This window comes from Corylus avellana, chromosome ca2 (assembly GCF_901000735.1).
Source record: "Corylus avellana chromosome ca2, CavTom2PMs-1.0".
NCBI lineage: Eukaryota > Viridiplantae > Streptophyta > Magnoliopsida > Fagales > Betulaceae > Corylus > Corylus avellana.
The window spans coordinates 23,054,758-23,082,616 of NC_081542.1; the positions used below are offsets into that span (position 1 = coordinate 23,054,758).

At 36.5% G+C, this 27,859-nt stretch overlaps 1 protein-coding gene across 1 annotated transcript; it reads left to right on the top strand.

The window, feature by feature from the left end:
* LOC132168619 (probable LRR receptor-like serine/threonine-protein kinase At1g07650) lies at nt 1-27,457 on the top strand. The gene is made up of 24 exons (XM_059579611.1): nt 1-167; nt 2,652-2,835; nt 3,156-3,227; nt 3,315-3,383; nt 3,461-3,532; nt 3,643-3,714; nt 3,823-3,894; nt 4,000-4,071; nt 4,188-4,259; nt 4,384-4,455; nt 4,530-4,601; nt 5,318-5,386; nt 14,616-14,681; nt 15,240-15,311; nt 15,435-15,470; nt 15,657-15,700; nt 16,036-16,409; nt 16,475-16,670; nt 24,090-24,260; nt 25,377-25,495; nt 25,617-25,827; nt 25,957-26,194; nt 26,685-26,835; nt 26,993-27,457. The coding sequence occupies exons 1-24, from the start codon at nt 65-67 to the stop codon at nt 27,374-27,376; spliced, it is 3,063 nt and encodes a 1,020-aa protein (XP_059435594.1). The 5' UTR covers nt 1-64; the 3' UTR covers nt 27,377-27,457.
* Nucleotides 27,458-27,859: the final 402 nt, after the last annotated feature.

Below are 27,859 nucleotides of genomic sequence, written 5' to 3' on the forward strand. Positions count from 1 at the left end.
TTTCTATACAGCTTTGCAAGAAGAGCTCGTCGAATAGCCTTATGATCAGTAGTAGATCGAGGAGATGATGGCAAGATTTCTTCCTTCTGTTTGCTTTATTTTACTCGTCTTGCTTATTTGCATCGAAACACAAGCTGGCCGTCTAGGCCCTACTCCTGATAATGAAGGTGGGTGTGTGTAAAGTTTTTGATCATTTCCTTTCTTTCTTTCATTTTTCTTTTTTGATGAATAACACAAAGAAGTACAAAGAATTTCTCCCTATTTTCATATTTGCAATATGCTTTTAGACAGCTTTGCATCTTTTTTGCAAGCTTTAGCCCTTTAGTATTATATTATATATAGATAAGTACCCATTATTCATATTTCTCAACTCCAAGTAGAACTTTTTGCACGAAGCTTATAAATTTTTCTCCAACTCCAAGTAGAATCCAGGAAAGTTTTTAGGAGCCAAAAAACACTTGGCCCGAATCATTTCATGTTGGTGGAAAAGGAAATTTAAACATTAAAGCCTCAGCCAAATGAATTAGCTGAAGAAAGGAAATATGTATAATTAGGATTATAAATTGTGGTAGATTAAAATTTTATTTAATAAGAATTGGAATTGTAATTATTTAGGATGAATTTTGATCATTATTTTAAAATTGAAGTTCGTTTCAAATTTGGGTGTTCTCTGCTTGTTTTGTTTTTTTATTGTAATCTGTTTAAAAACTCTTATGTGTTAATAAAATTATCTACAAATTTATCTCCAAGCCCATGTTTGAACCTAAAAGTTTAAGCTAAATTTAATTAATATTTTAATTTTTTTTTTACGTGTAGGTTTAAACTTAATTTTAATAGGTGGGATTCATATGTAAAGTCAAAAATATCATATTATATTATTATTTATTCTAAAAATGTGAATTTATAAAAAAATAAAAAATAAAATTAATCATTTAACTACTAATTTAAGGCTATTTAATCGTGAATTCTTAGAAACATGGGAGTATTTGTCGGTAATTGGAAAACCCATTATCTTAATAGTTTAGAGTAACATCTGGTCAGCTAAGGATAGAACTTGACTTACGTCAACGGACCATCACATCCACATGCTTACCGACAAAGGGAGAACTACACGCAGAAGTTATACCGTACTGCATCGTTCTCCGTGTGTTCTTCTCGGAAGGAGAGATAAGTTTTTCATATTTTATTACTAATTAAATAATTAAAGTATTAAATTTATAGAGTCATCTATCGACTTAATTATGAGAATTTCACATAAATTTATAAATTTAATAATTAATTTATAGTATGAAATAAGTCAGGTATAAAAAAAATATTGACTAATAATATTTCCGGCAAAGCACTTGTTTTCTATAACCCAAGAAAGCTTGCATGCCCTTCTCTAATATGCCGGCACTTCGATGGTTGCATGGCAAATTGGTAAGCAAGTGGCAAGTCAAGCACAACTTCTTCCTCTAGACTCTAGAGGAGTTCCAATAAATGTCACACCTACTTATCTTTAGCCATTATAAATAAAATCTCTTTGTTTTTTCTTTAATTAAAAAAAGGAATAGGGGAGGAGTTTAGACAGTAAAAAATTAAAAATTGTACCCATTTTCTTAAATTCAGTTGAACTATAGTTTGATTCAACCCTATATAACAATTATCTTAAGGCTATTGAATCATTATGCTTGATGATAATATGGTCTGTTGTTTGAATTGTTAGTTAAAGGAACTCTAGGATTGTGAGGACAAATGGGGGATAAATACTACTTGTTGATTTGGGTGTTATTTTATTGTTGTCTATTTAAAAACTTTCTCAAATTAGGCCTTATGAATTCTTTTCTTTGGACATTTGATTTTGTACATCGGTTTTTTGGAGAGAACGGCCGTTAAAATGCGTGTAAGAGCACTACTCACAGCAACTGTTTTTTATTGCTTTTTTGTTTTGTTTTTTTCTTTTTTGTTTATATATATATATATATAATCTTAAACAATTTTCCTAAACATTGGGTAGGACTTTGAACTTCCTCATAGCTTTTCTATCAATTATTTTAGCCCAAAATATTTTTCTCCCCTCCTCTCATCTTTTTACTTCTATTAGGAATTCGATTGTTGTTGTCTTATCATTTAACATTATCCATAACTATTACCACATCGAAAAGTCTTATAGGGCAGGAAAGAGAAATGTTATGAGTCAATAAGTTATTTATATTTTGTTCATATTTTTTTACAAATTTAATAAATCAATCATTAGATTTATATGGTTCACCATTGATTTATGTGTGGTCCACATAAATTCACAGATTTAATTGTTAATTTATAAGATAAGATGTGCCAAATATGGAGAAAATATTGACCAAAATGCTAGGTGTCAATAAATTTTCCATATTTAACACATGTACTCTTACAAATTTAATAAATCAACTATTATATTTATGAGGTTTATAAAAATTCACAAATTTAATAGTTAATTAGTATATATATATATATATATATATATATATATACGTGCTTCTCACGTGGAAACATTAATAGTGGGCACTAACCCAGGATGTACGTAATTTACAATTTCGAGCTACAAATATATTCCTTGCAAACCAGTCAAAAGGCACTTGGAAGAAGAAAAAAAAAAAACAAAAATTGATGAGGTTGGGGTATAATGCATGTAGTGGACGCCCTTGGTGAAATAGCTACACAAGTGGGGAAGAAAGATTGGAATTCCAGTGTAGACCCATGCGTTAATGAGTCGAGCTGGGCAACACCCAAATCGGATTTGAGGCCTTTGTACGACAATTCTCTAATATGCAATTGCTCAATCGCTGCTGGTGTTCGTGTATGTAACGTGGCTCAACTGTACGTACCCTTCGTTTCCCTTTTATTGAAATTGTGAAGATGCAGATCAAGTTTTTATTCAACAAAAAGCAGAAAAGTACTTCAATTTTCTCTTATGCAAGTGAAAAGTACTTAAATTTGACTTATATTGGAAAGCAGAAACGCACTTCAATTTTCTTTTATGTAAGTGAAAAGTACTTAATTTTTTTTTTAATAAATAGAAGTAATTAAATTTGACTTATATTGGATTTTTCCATTCATAATAAACAGAATATATTATGCATTAAAGGGTTCTAATGGAAGTGTGAATAATCTTTTACCTATAATTATTCGTGTTACAGGTTCCTTAAAGGGCAGGATCTTGATGGTGTGGTTCCTCCTTCCCTGGTGAAGCTACCCTACCTAAAGAAAATGTAAGAAAGTCACCAACAATTTGTTCCTGAAAATTGATTTTAAGCTCTAAGTTCTAATCTAACAGCCCACTTTCCTCTTGCTTGTAGTGACCTCAATCGAAACTACCTCACTGGTACAATACCACCAGAATGGGCTTCTACAAAGTTGGAATACCTGTAAGTTGGCGCTGAATTCATGTCTTATGTTAGCCGCTGAATGCTCTTTCTTATTGCGTTAACCTGATTCACTGCAGGGTAATTCCTGCAAACAAGTTATCAGGACCAATCCCAAGTTACCTGGGAAACATTACCACTCTGATATACATGTATGCCCGTATTGTATCTTTCTTGCTCACCCTTTCTTAATCTAGTAGAATGCAACATAGTTTGATTTGCTTTAGCTGAGCTTTAATATTGATGAAGACTATATTTTCAGGAGCTTAGAGGGCAATCTGTTTTCTGGAAGTGTTCCCCTTGAGCTGGGGAATTTGGTTAACCTGGAGTATCTGTCAGTGTTTCGTTTTCAATCCTTCTATTCATTTTCAAATCAGATTTGATGATTCTTTTCTTAATCACTAATTTGAGCTATTATGAACTTCCCATTTGATGACTGCAGTATTCTTAGTGCTAACAATCTCACTGGAGAGTTGCCGATAGCTCTCACTAATCTATCTAAATTAACGGAACTGTAAGTGGTTGGAGCCCATTTCTATACTTAAGCAATTTTATATATGTAATTGAAAGCTTCAGCTTTCTATGTTATTCAGTCTTGTTTCCAATGTGCTATATGCAGTAGGATTAGCAGCAACAACTTCACTGGAAAAATACCCGACTTTTTTCAAAGTTGGAAACAACTTCAGAAATTGTATGTGTTCTATTTTTTATTTTATTTTTTTTAAAATAAAATTCCTATAATGTTAAAATCTTTTCTAGTAGAATATTCAGGTGTAATCTAACCTGTTAGAATTGTGTTTTTAACAGACAGATTCAAGCTAGTGGCCTTGAGGGGCCCATCCCCTCTAGCATTTCGGTCCTGAGTAGTTTAACCGAGTTGTAAGTTTGGCCTTGGAAGTACTCTTGGGTTGCATAATCTCTCTCATATCTTCATGTGATACGCAAATTAACAAGATGTCTTGCTTAAGACCCTAACAGTTATTAATAATGCTATTTATTGCAGAAGGATTAGTGACTTACTTGGTGATGGTTCTGAATTTCCAAACTTAAGCAACATGACAAGCATGACAAGATTGTGAGTGATTCTTTTACTTCAAATGATACGAACTTAGAGCAATTTTGCTTAGATGATGGCGGTTGATATTGCAGGATGCTGAGGAGCTGCAATCTCTCTGGATCAATCCCCCCATATATATCTGAAATGACAAAACTACAAATTCTGTAGTTCTTCTTTCCTTTCGGTTTCCCTCTCTTTTTTTGTTTCATTAAGAACATTATACTGTGTATACATACAGAAGTGTGAAGTTTTCTTTTTTCCGTTTTGTTTTTGGGTAGTACAAGTAGATATTGGCATATTAAAAAATTTATGGACTTTGGGTTTACATGGTACTCTATTCTTAAAGCTAATAGTGCGATAACTATTTCTAGAATTAAGATTATCTGCTGAAACCATCAAACTGAGGTGTAGTTTTTGGAGTAATATTAGTTTGAAAAAAGGAATTGGAAACACCATTCATCTTATGAATATGTAATAATTAATTTATCTGCTTTCATTCTTTAGCCTTTGAATAACAGTGATGATTCCTTCTAATCTTTACAGCCTACACCTTTTAGGAAGCAGCTATCTAAGGTTGTAAACCCATACTCATTGTAGGAATGGCAGCCATGATCCACCCCCTCCTACTCCTTTGCCCATTGTGGCAGCTGCCGTAAGATACCTTTGAACAATGCGCACTCTAGTTAGGCTGTCTATGGAATGTGTTCTAAGCTACATATATCCACGGTTAAATAGACATTCAAGTCTCTCTTTCAATTTTTTTCTCCCTGTATATTATGTTTCTTGACTCTATGCTTTAAAATCTGGACATTTATGTCTCATTTTATAATCCTTCTTTTCTTCTATTATAACCCCTTTATCGTTATATCCATGAATGCAGAGATCTCAGCTTCAACGGATTCGTAGGAAATGTTCCAAACTTTGGAGGTCTATTCAGGTTACAACGCATGTAAGTGTCGAATCAAAACCCTAATCTAGCTCTATTGCAGAGAAGCTCCAATAAACAATTAAAAAGCAGCTTAAAGCACACAAATAATAATGATTTAGCTTTTCTCCGATGTCTATTGGTGAAGATATAAGGAATTTCACTAATTATATTGCTTATGGTTACTGTATACACATGTATATTATATGCATACATTATATACATTAGCATGTTAGTTTTTTATTATAATTTAATTTCAATTTTTTCCTTTTTGAAAACGTTGAAGAAAATAATAGTAAAAAGTATATATAATAATATTGAAAAAGAAAAAAAGAAAGAAAGAGAGAGAGTATATATACGAATGATTTTATTAAAAGAGTGACGCACTGTTAGGAATTTAATAATAGAGGTATTTTATGATTAAAATACCTTAAGATAATATGTTATCTTTATAGATAACATTAGATTAGAGATTCACATTTAAATATTATAGATAAGTATTATCATTAGAGTAGTTAGTATAATTTAAATATTAGGGATAAATATTATCCGTAGTTTATTTTAATTAGTCTTTTATTTTATTATGTATTGTAATTGTCTATATAAAGACATCAAGCTCATTAATGAAAAGATCAGAAAATTAATTCAAAACCTTGAGTTTGAAAAGGGTTTTTTAGGTTTACTCAAAATCTAAAATGTCTAGGTTTCCTTTGAATCTAAGGTCTAGGTTCGCTCAGAACCTATAATCTATCCCCATTATGTTTTCACGTAACATTTGGTATCAGAGACGCGATCTTGCTCAATGGCAAATCCAAGCTTGGACCGGCTTGAGTAGCTGCTTGATAACTTGGTAACTATGTGTGAAGGCTGGATGAAGAAGATGGAAGAAAATATTGAGACGATGAAAGCAAATAATGCCAAATTGTATGCATTGACTGCCAAATGCGACAATTGTTATGCTCATAACAATGATGAGTTCCATTTTTCAGAAGTCACAAATGGTGCCCAAAGACGTCAACAACCTTTTCAATCCGCAAGATCCATTTCACCCCGTTGAAGTCTCTCCACCTTGTGATGTCGTACCTATACAGGCCCAACCAACAAAAACCATCAACAACATTGTCAAATCGCAAGACTCATCGCAATGTCATTACATTGCACGGTCAATTGTAAAACAAGATGAAATGAAGGAATGATCATCATTGTACGTAGCCAAAACAAGGCAACCATGTCCACCCCATGCTCCATTGCAAGTGCCTCGTCGCTATCCTGTATCACAGAACAACAGGCAGTCCAATGTTCATTGGCAGCGGCAAGTGAGTGGGCTTGTGCAGCGACAAGTGAGTGGGCTTGTGCAAATTTGGACGCTTTATGATAAAGAATTGATCCCACCTCTTGAACGGCCACCAAGGGAACGCCTGAAACGAGTAACGAAGGAAGAAAAGAATTTCTAGACCTTGAGGACAAGGTCTCCTTAAGGGGAATGCAATATTAGGAATTTAATAATAGAGGTATTTTATGATTAAAATACCTTAAGATAATATGTTATCTTTATAGATAACATTAGATTAGAGATTCGCATTTAAATATTATAGATAAGTATTATCATTAGAGTAGTTAGTATAATTTAAATATTAGGGATAAATATTATCCGTAGTTTATTTTTATTAGTCTTTTATTTTATTATGCATAGTAATTGTCTATATAAAGACATCAAGCTCATTAATGAAAAGATCAGAAAATTAATTCAAAACCTTGAGTTTGAAAAGGGTTTTTTAGGTTTCCTCAAAATCTAAAAGGTCTAGGTTCCCTCAGAATCTATAATTTATCCCCGTTACGTATTCACGTAACACGCACCCTTAAGCATACAAGAATAGTACACAAGGAACACCAAAAAAACAAACATACACATCCAAGGACACCCGCAAAAACTCTTAAGGCCCACAAGAATTACAACAATACACTGATGTAGGACAGTCCACTCGGGCACCTGACCCGGGTTCAATTTCTCCCTCAATCGGGATCTCTTGTCCCCCGGGCGTAACAACTATTGATCCAGGACAAGTTTCCTTTGATCCAGGACAACTTGTCCCTTGGGCATATTGACTGGGAATCATATTCTAACGCCTGACATAATCTACCGGTGGATAAGGAATAATGGTCAATATTGGGCGGGAATGTCAGGGTCGCAATATCAGATGGGCGGCATTGTCAGATGAATTGTGATGTTAAAGCCGCAACAGAGATGGGCGGTCATGTCAGAGCCAGGAAAGCCACAACTTTTGTCAGCACGGAATACTGTCAAACCAGGGTCTGACAGTCGCAAAGCATAGGCAGAACTGACCCTGCAACCACCGAGAACCAATGGGAAGCATCTGCCGAATAAAGGGAACCAATGAGAGTAGCGGATAAAGGGAACCAATCAGAGGCTACTGTCTGATTAGAGGAGCCAATGACCAATGACAAGCTACCATTGTTAGGGCCAAAATAGTTTATTAATTTATGGAATAAATGCAAAATTGGTCTATGTGGTTAACTTAATTTACAAATCACTCACTGTAGTTTAAAAATAATTTATAAGTCCTTAGGGTAGGAATTTTACTCATGGAACTCATTTTTCGTTAAATGACTTAACGGAAACCGTTACATTGCCACATCACACCCAATAAAAATAAGACAGTTTTTTTTTTTTTTTTTTTAATGCTTTTAAAAAATGACAAATTAGCTTTTCCATGTCATTTTGAAGCTCCAACACACACTCCACATCAAATTAAATACATCTAATCCCTCTATATCCCTTGTGCCACCCTCCTCTTCATCTTCCCTTACGATTCTTGCTATCGTATTCATCTTCATCTTTATGTTGTCGTCTTCATTTTCTCCACCAATTCTTGACGCCGTTGTCTTCATCTTCCCCCAAAAAAAGGACACAAATAGAGAAAGAGGAATAGATTGTTTTAGATGCCCAGAAACAATTTTTGAAGATGCTTCAATGCCAAAAAATAAATCCAAATTTTCATAGAAAGACTGTCTAAAAATGCACTAATCCAAAAAACGCAGATGCCCGAAAATCTCAAAGTAACTCACAAATCGAAGATCACACCCATCGGAAGATGAAGACGACATCAAGAATTGTTAGGGAAGATGAAGACGTCGGTGTTACAGGGGATATAGAAGAATTAAGTTTATTTAATTTGACGTGAAGTGTGTGTTTGAGCCTCAAAATGACATGGTAAAGCTTATTTGTCATTTTTTAAAAGCATAAATAAAAAATAACACATGTCTTATTTTTATTGGGTGTGATGTGACAATGTAACAGTTTCTGTTAAGTCATTTAACGAAAAATGAGTTCAGGAAGTAAAATATTATTTCAGCTTACCCTAGGGACCTATAAATTATTTTTTAAACTACATAGAGTGATTTGTAAATTAGACCAACCGCATGAATCAATTTTGCATTTATTCCTTAATTTCTTTTAGATAGTTTAATATTTTCCTTCTCTGATAAATAGGAGACTTGTACAAACATTTCCAACATTCCAAACCAGAATATGGCTATCCTTGAAACGGAGGGGATGAAACTAAAATCTAGATCCACTTTAAACGCGCAGCCAAACATCCCCTTTCTTCTCCAAACAACCCATGTTCAGATTGCAACATAACAGTTCAGAATGCAGCCCACTGCACTTCAAAATCCATAAGTAATAGCCAATGCATGCACCACTCGAACACGGCACTGCAATCCATAGTCAACCACTTTCACACCACCACCAGCACAGTGACAGCAGCTTGTCAGGTGTTTTAGGGTTTAATCTGAGATTAAACCTAGAAGAAAAATGGCAGTGGAAGAAGAAGGGTGGAAGGTGTGTGGCTAGGGATTTAGAGGTGACTTGGGGAAAGTGAAGTTTGCGTGCAGAGGAGCTGTGGAATATCTTGCATAGGGGACACGTGTATGGCTACGGGCAGTTAGAAGAGATAGCTAGCAAGCATTCTCTATAATGCTTGACAGCTATATAAAACGGTGCAGTTTAGAAGACAAGTCGAGGAAGGCTGCGAATTAGAATGGAGCAACAAAAGGGCCTTGTTTTGGGCTGTTAATAAGTGGGTTTTGTCTGTTGAGTTGTTAAAAATAAACTGTATCTGTTTGAAGTGGGTTGTTAGCTGTTGGGCTTTCTGTAGTTCTTTACGAAAATAGCTGGAAGCTTTGGAGACTTGTTGAGTGTCTCGAAGACTCAATACAATCACCTTTGGATTAGTCCAATTCAATCTCACTGCCATTCGCATCGCTCTATCCCTTTCATCTATTACATTCATACGTACATCAACTTCTATATACAGAAAATACATAAAGAATTGCAAAGTTCTTTAAAAGTTTTCTTTTCTTTTTTTTTTTTTTTTTTTGGGAATGGGGCTAAACGGAAAAACAGAAGAAAGAAGTAAAAAAAAAAAAAATGAAAACTTCACTTACTCTACGAACTTTCGCGTATTTTACAGACACTTCTTATTGTTCAAAATCTCACACTTCTGATGTATTCAATTTTTATTTTCTTTCAATTTGCCATTTTTGTTAAAATTTTCTATGAAATCTTAACGTATTCCTTTGCACGTGCCGTGCGTGTGAAGAAAATTTATTGAAAAGTCCGTTTTACCCCTTAACCCATTTCATCTTTCTTCTTCTTCGGAGCCCTTCATAATTTGTTTTTGGATCCGTAGTGCTGTAATGGAAGCGATCAGAGTGTAGACTGCGAAGGAAACCGATTCAAGTGAAGAGCAAGGATGGACACCTGGATTGCATGCAGGGCCACATCTTTCATTACTTCTTCCTGTAAATCAATACCTGGGATTGATTGGCAAGTTATAGAGAGAAAGGATTGGAATTACAGTTGAGCGTAACTGGCACGTCTTTCAAATTCTACCTTCGTTGATTTTTCCACCTTTGGATGCTTTTTCTTTTTAACACGCACAAACGAACCCCTCTGCACGCTTTTCTCCAGTTTCAGCTCAAGACCCAGATAACTTACAGCATAAGATGCAACAAATGCTATATAATTAGGAATTTCTTCTTCATCAGTGTCACTCAAGGTAATATTGAAGGCTTTTTGATCTTTTGACTTATTATTCTTGAGGTTAGCACAATCCTTGCGCACATGACCATAGCCAGAACACTCATAACACTTTGGACCATGGGGTCACTTTCATTTCTAGCTTGAGTACTCTCTTTTTGTTTTCCGAATCTCTTGAAAATTTTATGTTCATTCTTAAAATACCTTCTAGCTATAAATACAAATTCTTCATCATCTGGTGATTCCTCATTAGATAACTCATCAGAGTTTTTCTTAAGAGTTCTAAGAGCAAGATTGTTATTTTTCTTAGGTTAAGGCAAAGAAAACTCATAAGTCTAAATAGCACAAACTAACTTTTCTATCTTCATGGTATTAAGATCAGTGCATGACTCAATAGAAGTTACCATGATTCTGAATCTTTCAGGAAGCGATCTCATAACCTTTCTAATTATCTTAGTGTTAGAAACTTTCTTTCCTAGATTTATCATGGAATTTCTAATTTCACTAAGTTTACCAAAGAAATCATTAAACGTCTCATCCTCTTAACATTTTAATTTCCTCAAATTGAGAAACCAACATTTGAAGTTTTAAAGCTTTAACAAGATTAGTTCCTTCATAAGTAGTTTCAAGAATCTCCTATGCATCTTTGGCATTATCATAATTTGAAATTTTAGAGAACTCAGTTTGTGAAATTGCCAAGCATAGAGCATTCATAGCTTTATTATTCGCCACACGAGTTTGTTTTTCAACATTAGACCATTCAGCTGTAGGCTTATCTAGAGCGTTAAATCCAGATTCAATGACAGACCAAACGTCTATTGATTTTAAGAAAAATCCCATATGTGACTTTCAATAGCCATAATTTGATCCATTAAAATTAGGCACAATGTTAAGGGTTTGAGACATCTTAAACAAGAAACAAAGATACACTTAGGAATTTAACTCTTCATGGAGTGAACCTGCTTTGATACTAATTGAAAAACGCTTAACAGGTAAATATCACAATTTATGCGGAATTAACAGATATTAAAGAACATGCAAGCAATCACCAAAATACAAAAATCAAATACAAAGATTTTGGTGATGAAAAGGAAACCTGTTAGAAATCATTCTAAAAGTAAAACATTTTCGGCGTAGCCAAACCCAGGAAATCACTATCAAAAGATTATCTAGAGATTACAGACACTAGGAACACTTACAAACCGATGTAAGACCTTGACTCTGTAAGATCGACAAGCCTCCAACTCGTATTCTTACTCACAATCTTCTTCAACATGATTCTATTTTACCGGATCCTTCCGATAAGCTTCTCAATTACGCTCACAATCAACTAACAAAGAACTTCTAAGAGGAACAAATAGACTCACAATAATTCTCTCTAAGCATAGCCTCTCACGAACTCTTTGGGGTGAAAATTGGTACATCTCCAAGTCTATAAGGATATATATATATATATATATATATATCAGTACATAAATCCTAGACTTGGGCCCACTAAAAACACGTTTTTAGGCACAATAAGTACGGGGTGTCTGGACATGTTAATGGGCTGTCTGGACATGGCCTTGCAGAGTAGAAATTGAGTTTCTAGAGCTGCTGTCGGGAGAGGGGGAAGGCCTATCCAAATAGGGTCTGCAGAGGGTGAAAATCAGCAATCATCAACAATCTGGAAATTCCGTTGGTCCTTGATCAACAGCTTCGATCGATGGGTGTTTGTGGTCTGATTAAGCAGAAACTTTGCAGGGACATTCATGACACATGAATCCACATTCTATATCAATGTTTGAGCCCGTGAAAAGTAGCCTCTGCATTTTGGAACCGAATTAAGCTAACAAAAATACTAGCACCTAGGATCATCTCCGGTTGATGGCTAGGATCTCTTCAGAGATCCTAAGGCCATCAAACAAATGTCCCATTATAAAAATAATAATTTATTATTTTACTTAAAAATAAATAAAATAATAAAATGTTTAAAACAAATTTTAAAGCATTAAAAGAGCACAGGGGGTGGCCGACCACCACATTGGGACATGAAGCCGCCCCCAGACCGTCGGTCTTCGCTCCATCTCATCAGCAACTTCATCTTTGCTCCATCTCAATTCTCAAGTCAAGAAAGCAAAGGACTCACATATTCGCAGCTGGGTTTTTCACCTTCAAGCCTCTAAAGCCTCTTTAACTAAAAACCAAGCATTCAAGATTCCAAGGAACTCTCAATTCCTCTGACCGATGGTTCAGCAATTCCACTTCCAATTCAAGACCCAGCAGTCCCAAATCTTCCCCCACCACAAATCATTACTTTCTTCCCCCTTTTTAATTGTTTGATCTCTTGCAGGAAGCGAACATGAGCGGGTTTTGAATGGCATTGACTGCCGATTGGATGGGGGTGATTGGGATTGCTACTGGGTTTTATAAAAGGGTTGGATTTTCTAATTGGGTTTCTTGTTCGGTTTGGATATTAGGTTGATTTGTTATGATTGGGGATGGTGGAATGATTGGATATTTGTTTTGATTGGTTGCTTTGTTCTTGAAAACCTCAATGACACACAATATTGTCCGCTTTTGGCTTCCCCAAACTAGACTTCCCAGGAGGTCATCCATCCTAGTACTATTTCAGCAGAGGCACGCTTAACTGCGGAGTTTTGATGGTATCATGATTATCACGGCTTTAAAACGCATTGTTGTCATTCAGGGTGTAGTATACATTTAAGCACATCCTCATCTCCATACCCAGGCGATGTGAGACGTCACAGGCCATGTCAAGGTCGCTTTGCATGTGGAACTTGCCACCGGAGAAGTCGGAGAGGAAGTAGAGGTCGAAGAGGGATGAGAGGCGGTGGAGAGTGGAGAGGAGGGAAGGGAGGAGGGAGTGGATGAGAGGGTTTTCGGACCAGTGGGGGAGGAGAGAGACGAGCAGGAGTTGTGGGGGTGGTCCGGCCACCCCAAAGGCTAGAAAAACAAAAAAAAATTATTATTATTATATTTTTTTATTATTTTAGTTTTTATTTATTTAAAAAACGTTAAATAATATTTTAATAACTTTTTTAAAGTAGAACACGTGGCCTTATTGTGGTCATTGGATCTCTTTAAAGAGATCCTGACCCTTAAATGGCTCTTATCCAGTCTAAAATGGATTGGAGAGGAGCCGAATCCATTCTTAGAGTGACATAAGAGGAACATAAGAATAACTTTTAGAATTACTTAACTTTGTGAGGTGCTTTTGAGAATAAAAAATGAATGAAAATAGAATAAAAATCTATATTTAAATAAAATAGAGTAAAATTTAGAGAGTTTATTATTTGGTACTTTTGCATAGCTGCTAATTAAACTAGAAAAATAAGTTTTTTAGCCAAACTTTAGCTAAAGAATAGATCAGAGTTAATTGAGAATGCTGTAAAACCATTTTAAATATTAAATTTTGATTCTTTTTCAACCTACTTTTTATTAACCATCATTAGTGAATAGGTATTGAACGTATATGCACCTAAGTATGAAACTGCCGAAAAGTTTTGGCTTATCTAACAATTTTAGTCACTCTAAACCATTTAAAATACTAAATTTTGTTTATTGGGAAGTTAAAATTATTATTTTGGGGCACTATTTAACAATTTTTCTTTAGTGTTAATGCTTATTATTGTCGTTGGGCTTAAGAAGGCCCCTTTTGCTTCGAGCTTAACCATTCATCTTTCAATTCTCACATTTTTTCAATGACTATGCACATAAACAGTATTTACACATATGCATAGCTTATCCTACTGCTGATAAACAAGAAATTTTAATTTATTCTCAAGCTAATATGTCATGTATATATGTTTTAATCCTTGGTGAATGGAATTAATTAAAGTAACATGAAACCACGAAATAACAGTTTCACTTGTCACAATTTTACCATTCCAATTTTAACACTCCTAAAATGTCACATGTCTAGATTTTAGGCACCCTATATTTCCTTTCTGAGGTTTTCTGTTATTATATACATTGTATAGAGAAGACCCAATTCAATTTTAAATATATGTACCCATGTTAAAGACCTGATTCATTTTTAAATATGCCACTTGTCCCAATTTTAGTCAACTCTCTTAAGGAATCAGCTATTATATATAAGTATATTTTACATTCGAATATGTCTCATTAATTTGGTAACGATATAAATAAGTGTTTAACCAGAGCGTGATTATGTTCCTATTTGAACAGGTTTCTTACAAACAACTCGTTCAATGGGCCTATCCCAGACTGGATCAGACAGCGAAATAATTATGTGTATATAATTCATCTTGAACTCTATTTGAAATTTGCATGACATGTTTCTTTTTTCGTAATTTTTAATGTTTCTGCAGATAGATAATCTTTACAGACATCATAATGTTCAAATATACATCACTTTGGACATTGATTCATCTCATGAATCTCTTATGATCAGTGGGAGATCTCCTTCAATCATATTGTAAGGATGAATTCCACCGATTTTGCTACGAGCATAGATTTGCTTCTTGCATCATGTGACTCCAGTGAAAAGGAGTGGAGGGAAATTTCTTCTTTCCGTTGTTATGTTAGATCTCTGTTATTTGGAAACTCCGTGTTGAGAATTAATTTTGGTGGTCTTAGCTTGAGTTGATAGGTTAAACTGCTGATTTAGAGTACAAGTTAGACGTGGTTAGTCATACTATAGGGTCAGATGTTATCTGTCTAGGTGTTTCTGGAATATTCAAATGAATTCCTTTTACAATTATCTTTAGTTTATCAAAACCTTTTCAAATATACTTTTTCTTTTCTCATGGACTTGTAATGAGTTATTAATGAAAATACGTTTTTGTGCAGCCAAATAGATCTTTCTTACAATGACTTTTCTTACAAATGGGCTGCGCCACCTACTTGTAACCAAACCTACTTGTAAGAACTTTTCTTATCCTTTTTAATGTTAATTTAAGTTTACTTGTGGTTTGCATACTGACCCTCTTCACAAGCTTTTAGTCTTTCAAAATTTAAGTTTACATGAGTTTCTCATTTCATCAGGAATTTGTTTGATAGCTTCTCTGGACAGGACAACTTGTAAGCTTCTAACTTGTAAACTTATAAGAAGAACCAAATGATTTTCTGTTTTTCTGTTTTTATTTTTTATTATATTTTCAATTATATATATATATATATATATATATATTTTGATGAAGCATTTTCCTTTTTCATTCTAATACTTTTGCTAAGTTCAAACTTCTTTCTTATACAACGCTAATTAAGAACACTTGGCGGCGAGTGCTTGAAGACCTATCCATGCACGAAAGGTAATTATATTACCTTCTTCAAAGCTTTTTTTGATATTTTTCTTTCATAAATGAAAGAAAAATATGGTTAAGATGTTTCATATTGTTATTGGCAACTGAGTAAATGAGAGAAGAGAAAGTTAATATATATATATATATAAATTTTTCATTCCAACACAAACAAGGCACCCAAATACACTAGCAAAAAAGCTGAAACTCAGTTCTTTACATCCAACAATTACAAATGGTTTCCTACACAAAAAACCACAAGCTATAATACATAATTTCCTTTTTACTCTATAATGTTTCCTTATATCTTATTTCATTAAAAGGCTGCTATTTTTGTTTCTTGGTAGATCAATACTCATTGCATATAAATTGTGGTGGAAATGCAATCACCGTTGGAAACATAGAGTACGAAGAGGATCTATACCAAGCAGGTCCAGCAAAATTTGTTCCTAACTCTGCTTGGGGATTCAGTAGTAGTGGAAGGTTTTGGGACGTCGACGAAACCCCTGATCGATACACAACAAATAATGTGTCAATACTAAAAATGAATAACTCTGGATTATTCACGAGTGCACGGCTCTCTCCACTTTGTCTAACATATTATGCACGTTGCTTGGCAAATGGAAACTATACTGTGAAATTATACTTTGCAGAGATAGTAATCAGAGACAACAGATCTTTTTATAGTCTTGGAAGACGGATATTTGATGTTTATATCCAGGTATGATGTCATATTTGTTTCGCTTTATACATGGAACACAATTTTATTGATTTTATTTGTTACAGGAAAAATTGGTGCTGAAGGATTTTGATATTAAAAATGCTGCACAAGGGGTTGATAAGGCAGTTGATCGGGAATTTAAAGCAATTGTGAGCAATAAAGATTTACGAATCCGCTTTCATTGGGCTGGGAAAGGGACAACAAGTGTCCCACATAGAGGAACATATGGTCCTCTCATCTCAGCTATCTCTGTTAAATCTGGTAACCATTTCTTGGAGTATGAGTATCTTTTTACTATGCAACTTCTGCCATACTTATTACAATGTTGAACAATAAAAGCATAGCACGATATAGTTGAGGTGGAACCCATGATTATATGCTGTAAAAAGTACTACCCAAAACAAGATTAAACTGCAACTAGATGGTAGGAATCAAAACTTTCATAATCTTCTTTATACCCTTACTCTGATAATTTGCATGTTTGAACCCTTTGTTTATATCTTGTATCTTGTTTTGGATTGGTCCACCTATGCATATCTGTATGGTACTACTTGTATTTCAGAATGAGAAATGCTAGAGTTACAACCATTTTCACAAACAGAATTGCACAAGCAGACGTGGCTACGTTGATTTGTTTTTTTTTTATTCTTTCTTTTCTCATTCTTCCGTTTTCTTCTTCCTTCTCTTTCTCTCTCTTTCCTCACCTGCTCCCACTTGCCTTTGTGAGAATTTGCAGAGAGTGACGTTGAGTGTGAGACGATGAGAGAGAGACGCAAGGAGAGAAGAGAGAAAATTTTGGGACTGAGGGAGAGACGAACGGGTAGTGGTTGTCAGAGGAGAGGTGCTTGACATACCAGAAAAGAGGCGTTTGTGAAAAAGGTTCAAGGCTACTCTGTGGTGACAGATTTTCCTATTCTGGAGCCTTGCTACAATGTTTCTGGGGTTGAGAGGATGAACCGCACCATTGTAGAAAGAGTTAGATGCATGCTCAAAATGGTTGGATTAGACAAGTCATTTTGGGGAGAGGCCACTCTGACGGCCTGCTATTTAATCAATCGTTCACCTTCAGTTCCTTTGGGTTTCGACATACCGGAGAGAGTATGGAGTGGAAGAGATGTCTCATATTCTCATCTGAAGGTATTTGGGTGCAAGGCTTTTGCACATGTTCCAAAGGAGAACAGGTTGAAGCTTGATGACAAGGCACTTCCCTGTATTTTTCTGGGTTACGGAAATGAAGAATTTGGATTCAGGCTATGGGATCCGATCAAGAGGAAGATTGTCAGAAGTCGAGATGTGGTCTTCTATGAAGACCAATTCTATGGTGATGCAGATAAACCTGAGAAGTCTAAAGCTGCGATTGAAGATATAGTTGATTTATCTTACAGTCCTTCTCAGCATACTCCAGACGAGGAAGTTCTGCATGATGCTACACCAGAATTGACTCCAGTGATGAGCCAGAGTTGCTTGATAATGATGAAGATACTGAGCAGGGGGAGCATCCTCATGATCAGGAAGATTCAAGATCTCAGGTTAGAAGATCTACGAGAGAGCATAGACCGTCATCCAAATATCCTACTTCAGAATATATTTTGCTTACTGAAGAGGGGGAGCCAGAGAGTTTCCAAGAAGTACAATCTCATAAGGATAAAATCTACTGGGTAAAAGCCATGCAAGAAGAGATGAATTCCCTGCAGAAAAATGATACCTATGAGTTGGTAGAACTTCCTAAAGGCAGAAAAGCATTAAAGAACAAGTGGGTGTTCAAGCTAAAGAGGGATAGCAGTGGAAAGCTAGCAAAGCACAAAGCACGGCTAGTAGATAAAAGCTTTGCACAGAAGAAAGCAATGGAGGTCATTTCTTACTCCTTAGTTGTTGGGAGTCTTTGTATGCCATGGTGTGCACATGACCAAACATTGCACATGCTGTAGGTACTATCAGCAGATTTTTCCCAAATCTGGGCAAAGACTATTGGGAAGCTATGAAATAGATCTTAAGATATCTGAAAGGTACTTCCAAGTTATGCTCAAGGACGAAGCATATTGATGTGAGGTATCATTGGCTATGTGAGGCGATAGACAAGAAGCAAATGAAGCTTGAGAAGATCCATACAGAAAAAAATCCCTCTGATATGTTGACTAAAGTGGTTTTGACTAGGAAGCATGAGTTATGTTCCCAGTTAGCCGGTTTAAACTTCCTGTGAGTGAAGTTAGTCATGGCTTGCTCCTCTAAGTAGGGAGGGGGAGATTTGTTGGCTGCCGACAAGGTTTTTCCCTACTTAAGATAAGATTTTGATTAAACAAAATGGAGCAAGTCATACAAAGATTTATCTAGATGGTTCTCCATCCATCTAGAAGGTTTTTTACAAAGATTATTCTAGATGGTTCTCCATCCATCTAGAAGGTTCTCTTCAAAGATTTATCTAGATGGTTCTCCATCCATCTAGAAGGTTCTCTTCAAGATGTATCTAGATGATTCTCTATTCATCTAGAAGGTTCTCAATTTGTCTTCATCATCTAGAAGGTTCTACCTTGGAGGCCAAGTTCTTTCATCTAGAAGATTCTAACTTGGGGGCTAAGATCATCTTCTAGATGCTTCTAACTTTGGCTATAAATAGCCAAGGGGTCTTATGCTTCAAACATGCTTGAAGATGCTTGAGGAAGATCAAGAACAACACACACAAGAAGAGAAGTCAAGAGAGCCTCAGTTATACTCCAGAGAGAGAGTTAAGAAAAGAGTGTCTTAATACACCACTGAGAGTGTATATTAGTTTCAACAGAGGTTGTTTCTCTCTGTATTGTTTTACTCCTGTATTAACTCAAGTTTTGCATAACTTGAGTAAACACCACTGTAACAAGTTGTTTATAGTGGATTGATTGGAGTTACTTCCGTGGATGTAGGCCCACTGCCGAACCACGTAAATACTGTGTGTTGATCTCTTGCATTTATCATTCCATTATTATTTTGTGGAGTTTGCACAACCATTGAGTCAAGGGTGTGGCCATCCCTAACAAGTGGTATCAGAGCCAGGTTGACGGTAATACGGTACTATTCACCGACGTCTTTCATTTGAAGATTGTTGTGCAATTTTAATGGACGGTACAAGCAGCAGAATGATAAGCCTAAATGGTAGCAATTGGCTGCTTTGGAAAGGCAAGATGTTGGACATACTTTACTATAAAGATATGTATGCTCCAATTGAAGGTGACACAGCCAAGCCAAAGGAGACTTCAGATGCAGAGTGGAAGAAATTAAATTTACAAGTAGTTGGTCTCATTCGGCAATGGGTGGATGACAAAGTCTACCATCATATTTCCGATGAAACCAATGCTTGTGAATTATGGAAGAAGCTGACAGCAAGATACGAGCGAAAGACAGCCGTAAACAAAGCCTTCTTGATTCGACAACTTGTTAACTTGAAGTTTAAGGAGGGTGCTTCAGTTTCCAACCATCTGAATGATTTTCAAAGTATCGTAAATCAACTGAACACTATGAAGATGACTCTTGATGAGGAGCTACAAGCTTTGATGCTCTTGAGCTCTCTACCAGATAGCTGGGAAACCTTGGTGGTGTCCTTGAGTAACTCAACTCCCGATGGCAAGATGACCATGGAGCAAGTTACAAGCAGCATGTTCAATGAAGAAACCAGAAGACAGGCTGCTGGGACAGACAGTGCACAAGCTCTTGTCACAGAGAACAGGGGCAGAAGCAAAAACAGAGGTTTCAAGAGTCGTGATAAATCCAAAGGAAGGTCAAAGTCAAGAGGGAGGTCCATTGAAAGAAGAAAATGTTATCATTGCGGCAAGGAGGGTCATATGAAGAGAAATTGCTATGCTTGGAAGCGAGAACAAAACCAAGCTGACTTCAGCCAAAGGAAAGATGATGAAAAGAATACAACTGCCACTTGCTCGGGGCAAGATGTGGTAGTTCTATCTTATGGCGCTGGGGATTGTTTGCATGTTGCGGGTAATGATGAGGAGTGGGTTGTAGACACCGCTGCCTCTTACCATGCTACTCCTAACAAGGAGATCTTCACATCATACAAAGCAGGAGACTTTGGTATGGTGAGAATGGGTAACACTAGCAACTCGAAGATAGTTGGGGTTGGTAACATCCGTGTTCAAACCAATGTCGGGTGTACATTGATTTTGAAGGATGTTCGACATATTCCCGACCTGCGTCTCAATCTCATATCTGGGAATATCCTTGATAAAGAAGGGTATGAAAGTTACTTTGGCAAAGGAGTTTGGAAGCTCACCAAGGGATCTTTGGTGGTGGCTAAAGGCAAGTCTTGTTGTTCATTATACAAGACACATATGAAGGTGTGTCGTGATGAGCTGTTCGCTGTGGAAGATAGTTCATCTCCAAATTTATGGCACAAAAGGCTGGGTCACATGAGTGAGAAAGGGCTGCAGATTTTGGCAAAGAAGTCGCTCATTCCTGTTGACAAAGGTAAAGCTCTTAATCCATGTGAACATTGTTTATTCGGGAAACAACATAGAGTTTCTTTTGCAACGTCTTCACAAAAGAAATCTACTATTATGGAGAGGGTCTACTCAGATGTTTGTGGACCTGTCGAAGTTCCAACCTTGGGTGGCAATAGATATTTTGTCACATTCATTGATGATGCATCAAGGAAAGTGTGGGTCTATCTATTAAAGACAAAATATCAAGTCTTTGATATCTTTCAACAATTCCATGCCATGGTTGAAAGAGAGACTGGAAAGCAGTTAAAGTGTCTCCGTACTGACAACAGAGGAGAATAAACTGTGAAGAAATTCAGAAACTTTTGTTCAGAGCATGGAATAAGGCATGAAAAGACTGTGCCAGGCACCCCACAACACAATGGTATTGTGGAGAGGATGAACCGCACCATTGTAGAAAGAGTTAGATGCAAGCTCAAAATGGCTGGATTACACAAGTCATTTTGGGGAGAGGCCACTCTGACGGCCTGCTATTTAATCAACCGTTCACCTTTAGTTCCTTTGGGTTTCGACATACCGGAGAGAGTATGGAGCGAAAGAGATGTCTCATATTCTCATTTGAAGGTATTTGGGTGCAAGGCTTTTGCACATGTTCCAAAGGAGAACAAGTTGAAGCTTGATGACAAGGCACTTCCTTGTATTTTTCTGGGTTATGGAAATGAAGAATTTGGATTCAGGCTATGGGATCCAATCAAGAGGAAGATTGTCAAAAGTCGAGATGTGGTTTTCTATGAAGACCAATTCTATGGTGATGCAAATAAACCTGAGAAGTCTAAAGCTACGATTGAAGATATAGTTGATTTATCTTCCAGTCCTTCTCAGCATACTCCAAACGAGGAAGTTCTGCATGATGCTGCACCAGAATTGACTCCCAGTGATGAGCCGGAGTTGCTTGATAATGATGAGGATACTGAGCAGGGGGAGCATCCTCATGATCAAGAAGATTCAAGATCTCAGGTTAGAAGATCTACTAGAGAGCATAGACCGTCATCCAAATATCCTACTTCATAATATATTCTGCTTACTAGAGAGGGGGAGCCAGAGAGTTTCCAAGAAGTACAATCTCATAAGGATAAAATCTGCTGGGAAAAAGCCATGCAAGAAGAAATGAATTCTCTGCAGAAAAATGATACCTATAAGTTGGTAGAACTTCCTAAAGGTAGAAAAGCATTGAAGAACAAGTGGGTGTTCAAGCTGAAGAGGGATAGCAGTGGAAAGCTAGCAAAGCACAAAGCACGGTTAGTAGATAAAAGCTTTGCACAGAAGAAAGCAATGGAGGTCATTCCTTACTCCTTAGTTGTTGGGAGTCTTATGTATGCCATGGTGTGCACATGACCAGACATTGCACATGCTGTAGGTACTATCAATAGATTTCTCCCAAATCTGGGCAAAGACTATTGGGAAGCTATGAAATGGATCTTAAGATATCTGAAGGGTACTTCCAATTTATGCTCAAGGACGAAGCATATTGATGTGAGGTATCATTGGCTACGTGAGGCGATAGACGAGAAGCAAATGAAGCTTGAAAAGATCCATACAGAAAAGAATCCCTCTGATATGTTGACTAAGGTGGTTCTGACTGGGAAGCATGAGCTATGTTCCCAGTTAGCCGGTTTAAACTTCCTGTGAGTGAAGTTAGCCGTGGCTTGCTCCTCTAAGTAGGGAGGGGGAGATTTGTTGGCTGCCGACAAGATCTTTCCCTACTTAAGATAAGATTTTGATCAAACAAAATGGAGCAAGTCATACAAAGATTTATCTAGATGGTTCTCCATCCATCTAGAAGGTTCTTTAAGAAGATTATTCTAGATGGTTCTCCATCCATCCAGAAGGATTCTCTTCAAAGATTTATCTAGATGGTTCTCCATCCATCTAGAAGGTTCTCTTCAAGATGTATCTAGATGATTCTCTATTCATCTAGAAGGTTCTCAATTTGTCTTCATCATCTAGAAGGTTCTACCTTGGAGGCCAAGTTCTTTCATCTAGAAGATTCTAACTTGGGGGCTAAGATCATCTTCTAGATGCTTCTAACTTTGGCTATAAATAGCCAAGGGGTCTTATGCTTCAAACATGCTTGAAGATGCTTGAGGAAGATCAAGAACAACACACACAAGAAGAGAAGTCAAGAGAGCCTCAGTTATACTCCAGAGAGAGAGTTAAGAAAACAGTGTCTTAATACACCACTGAGAGTGTATATTAGTTTCAACAGAGGTTGTTTCTCTCTGTATTGTTTTACTCCTGTATTAACTCAAGTTTTGCATAACTGGAGTAAACACCACTGTAACAAGTTGTTTATAGTGGATTGATTGGAGTTACTTCCGTGGATGTAGGCCCACTGCCGAACCACGTAAATACTGTGTGTTGATCTCTTGCATTTATCATTCCATTATTATCTTGTGGAGTTTGCACAACCATTGAGTAAAGGGTGTGGCCATCCCTAACATTGAGAAGATGGAGCTGCCTGAATTTGCACTTCATTTTGCAGATGGAGCTGTGTGGAATTTCCCAGTTGAGAATTGCTTCATCCGGCTTGAACAAGAGGATGTTGTCTGCTTGGCAATTCTAGGGACCCCTCATTCTGCTCTTTCCATTATGCAGGGAAATAGTGGGATTTGAGCGAAAACAGAGATGGCGTGAGGATGGGAAGAGAGAGAGCTGGGCTGAGAGTTTCAGGAGGAAGAAAATGAGCAAAGACAGAGGGACAGAGAGCTAGAGAGAGAAAAGTTTCAGAAAAATGGGGAGTATAAATTGTTCCCTTTTGTTTTTAATTCTTGGTTATAGTTGGGTTTTCTTGTGTTGATTTTGGTAGCCATGGATTCTTGTGAGCATTTGATTCTAGGTCTCAATTGTGGAGGATTTTTGTGTCAATTTTCTTAATCCTAACCAAATGGGTCTTGAGGTTTCGGTGTTGAATTTTTTTGGGTTTGATTTTTGAGTTAGTGTGAACCCTCGAGTCTCTCTCTCATCGTCTCACACTCTCCGTCGCTCTCTGCAAATGGACAAATGGGAGCAGGTGAGAATAGAGAAAGAGAAGGAAGAAGAAAACAAAAGAATGAGAAAAGAAAGAATATAAAAAGCAAACCAACGTGGCCACGTCTGCTTGTGCAATTCTGTTTGTGAAAATGATTGTAACTCTAGCATTTCTGTTTCAGAATGCAACTTATTTATAATGAAATTTCATAACTATTTTTCTCTTATGCAGATTTCAGTCCACCTAATGAAGACATGAAGACATTCATTGTTCCCCCTAATGATGACAAGAAGATATTCATTGTTGTTGGAGCTGTAGTATCAGCGCTAGTGCTCATTTTTATAGTTCTAGGCACTCTTTGGTGGAAAAGCTACATAGGAGGCAGGATATCAAGGGAAAAAGGTAATCAGCAGGTGTTCATTTTGATGTTGAAATTAGATAGGATAATTTATATCTTCTCCAAACTATTCACAAAGTTGAAACAACGTTGCAGCTGCGTGTTATATTATTTAACATTTTTCCCTTGATGAAAAATCAGCATTTTAAGATACACCATGCGTAGGGGCAGTTTCCGGTTGGTGACGTGAAAGCTCTTTCAAAATAGAAAAAAGTTAGGAAAAAGAACTTGTCGAGCCGACGAGGAATAATGCCCAAGTTAATTTTCACTCTAAAGAATAGCTCTAAGGTACAACATAAAGATTGCTTTCACTTTCGAGCGCTATGAGCTGGCGACAAGCTCCCACGTTTTTGCTGGAAGCAAGATCAAATCCCGAATATTGTGCTGACATATTAATTGCTTTAGCGATCAGGATTTGAGCGATTGGATTGAAGTGTGATCCCCGATCGGCTTTAGGGTACTGGAGGCAGAGCTAGATAGTGGGCTCCAATCAGCTATAGTGGTAGCGGGCTGGTCGTTAGTGGCTGGCCCAATTCCCAACACCATCAAAGCAATTATACTGTTGCTAGATTGCTGACGGGCGGAATTACATAGAGGATAAAAGATTATGGATTTCAATTAACTCTCTTTTTTAAATGTCATCTAAATGATCTTATCATATAAAGCCACATCCTTGCAGCTGAACTTCTCATGCAACTTGGATCTCCTATTGCAACTGGAATTCTCGTGTGCCTTTTGCTCTACACTTGTATCATTTATTACAAGAACGATAAAAAACAACAGGAAAAATTAGAAGACAATAATATAACATAACTGTAGGGTATTAAGAACTCTTTATTGCTGTAGCTATTCTGCATCAACCTCTGTTTAATTTTTGTTTTTTCGATTCCCAATACACCTGTGATTGAGAAACAAAATGAAACCCTAAATCTTGTAGAAACTTGGGGTTTATGTGGCCGACCAACTGTAGTATGGTACTTTATCACTTCATTTTTTTGGTCACATGCTATATGACATCTTCTAAGTAGTCAATAGACACAAAAATACTAATTAAAAAAAAATTATATCATTAATAAGATGTAATCTAACATCTTAGCCTCACCTTTTCATTCTTTTGACAGAGCTAAGAGGTTTAGATCTGCAAACTGGTTTTTTCACCTACAGGCAAATCAAAGCAGCCACTAACAACTTTGATGCTGCAAAGAAGATTGGGGAAGGTGGTTTTGGATCTGTATACAAGGTATCCTACATCGTCATCTTCCTTCAATTTTAGGATATCTATTTTTTTTTCTTACTTATCCATGATACCTAAAGGCATCTCATTGGATTATGAAGGGTATATTTTTCTATTTATTATGCAGGGTATACTGTTAGATGGTACTATAATTGCAGTTAAGAAACTTTCTTCTACATCAAAACAAGGAAATCGTGAATTTGTGAATGAAATTGGAATGATATCTGCTTTACAACACCCAAATCTTGTTAGATTGTATGGATGTTGTGTTGAAGGAAATCAACTATTCTTGGTATATGAATACATGGAAAACAATAGCCTGGCACGTGCTCTGTTTGGTAAGCCTGAGGTTTTCACTTTAGTATTTTATGTTGACAATAGAATGCTTACAAACTTAAAACTGAGAATGCCCTATATTAAGAACTAAGTTGATGAGTTCTCCATTGGACAAACTACAAAATATGTAGGTCCAGAGGAATACCACTTAAACTTGGATTGGCCTTCAAGGCAGAAAATATGTGTTGGCATAGCAAGAGGTTTGGCATTCATGCACGAGGAATCAGCACTAAGAATTGTTCATAGAGACATCAAAACTACCAATGTGCTATTGGATAGGGACCTTGCCCCAAAGATTTCTGACTTTGGTCTGGCTAAGCTTGATGAAGAGGAAAACACCCATATCAGCACGCGAGTCGCTGGAACAATGTGAGCTACCTTTTTCTATCAATTATTCTCAAATTAAGAAATAAACAATACAGATAAATTTGTGCTCAATTATTCTATCATCCTTCACTCTAAAAAACCAATTATTTTTTTGGTAAGTCTCTCAAAAACCAATATATCCAAAAGGAAAAATGAAATTATTGAGATCTTGTGGAATCTAATGGTGAAATAAATTGTGGGGCTAAAGTTACATGACTGCATCAGTTCTGTACTTGCAATGTGCAAAGGTAATGACATGTTCTTCTTCCCTGCTGACAAAAGTTTTCTGTAACAGAATGAAATTACCACAACCCTAGTAGCCTTTTTGAGTGCATAATCGCATGCTGAATATTGCAAATGAATTATGATTTGTTACCAAAGTATCTTGATGCTTATCTTTGTTGAATATCAAAGATCAAAGCTTAATACAAGTGATCTTTATTCTAATAATTCGTACTAGTGATCGAAGTCATAATATAATCTTCATTTGCAGAGGATACATGGCGCCAGAATATGCATTATGGGGTTATTTAACCTATAAAGCAGATGTATATAGTTTTGGAGTTGTTGCATTGGAAATTGTTGCTGGGAAGAGCAACATGAAATATCGCCCAAATGAGAATTGTGTATGCTTGCTAGATTGGGTAAGATTGATCTTCCCTTTTAATATTTGAATTTGAAACATGGCATGAGTTCAGGTACATGATGTATACTTTTTGTACTATGTACATTTGGCTACATTGTTCTCTTATGTTGATTTGGTACATTTCATTTCCATTCTCTTTTCTATGCTTATTATAGGCACTTGTTCTACAACAAAAGGGTAATCTAATGGAGCTGGTGGATCCACAGTTGGGTTCCAAGTTAAACAAGGAGGAAGCTATTAGAATGATCAAAGTTGCTCTCTTATGCACTAATCCATCGCCAGCACTTAGACCCACCATGTCTGCAGTAGTAAGCATGCTCGAAGGCCAAACCATTGTTGATGAAATTACCATGGATCCAAGTATATATAGCAATGAATTGAGGTTTAGTGCCTTAAGAGAGCAGTTTGAACAACTCCAACCAGTACCAATGAACTCAAGTGGAGAAGAGAGCCTTATACATTCATCAGGAGCGACACGGGTTGGATCTTCTTCTACATTTGCCCAGGATCTTTATCGAGTTAATCTTGATTCTCAGTAATGCCAGCATAATATTGCCACCAACCATGCCGAATTTGTTTTTCTAATTAATAAACACCACAAAAAAAACAAGGTTTAGCGACATAGTTATTTGGGGCATTTTTGGCCAAAAAAATGTCCCTATTGATTTCGCAACGCTTGATTATGAGCACTTGGGACACGTCGGTTTTTATGGCGACTAGAATTTAAGATTGAAACGTTTTTTTACTAAAGAGCGCCTCAAAAAGGGGACGTTTGGAACAAAGCGCCCCCTTTTTTAAAAGGGGGCGCTTAGTTGTGAAAACGCCCCTTTTTTAAAATGGGGACGCTTCCTAGGCAAGCGCACTCTTTTTTAAATGGGGGCACTTCCTAGGCAAGCGCCCCTTTTTTTAAATTGGGGCACTTCCTAGGCAAGCGCCCCCTTTTTTAAATGGGGGCACTTTCTAGGCAAGCGCCCCCGTTTTTAAATGGGGGCGCTTCCTAGGCAAACGCCCCCATTTAAAAA

Coding starts and splice junctions, on each gene's coding strand:
- LOC132168619 (XM_059579611.1), top strand. CDS start 65: ATGATGGCAAGATTTCTTCCTTCTGTTTGCTTTATTTTACTCGTCTTG. Junction 15,312..15,434: donor ACTTGTAACCAAACCTACTT/GTAAGAACTTTT, acceptor TCATTTCATCAG/GAATTTGTTTGATAGCTTCT. Junction 24,261..25,376: donor CAGGATATCAAGGGAAAAAG/GTAATCAGCAGG, acceptor TTCTTTTGACAG/AGCTAAGAGGTTTAGATCTG.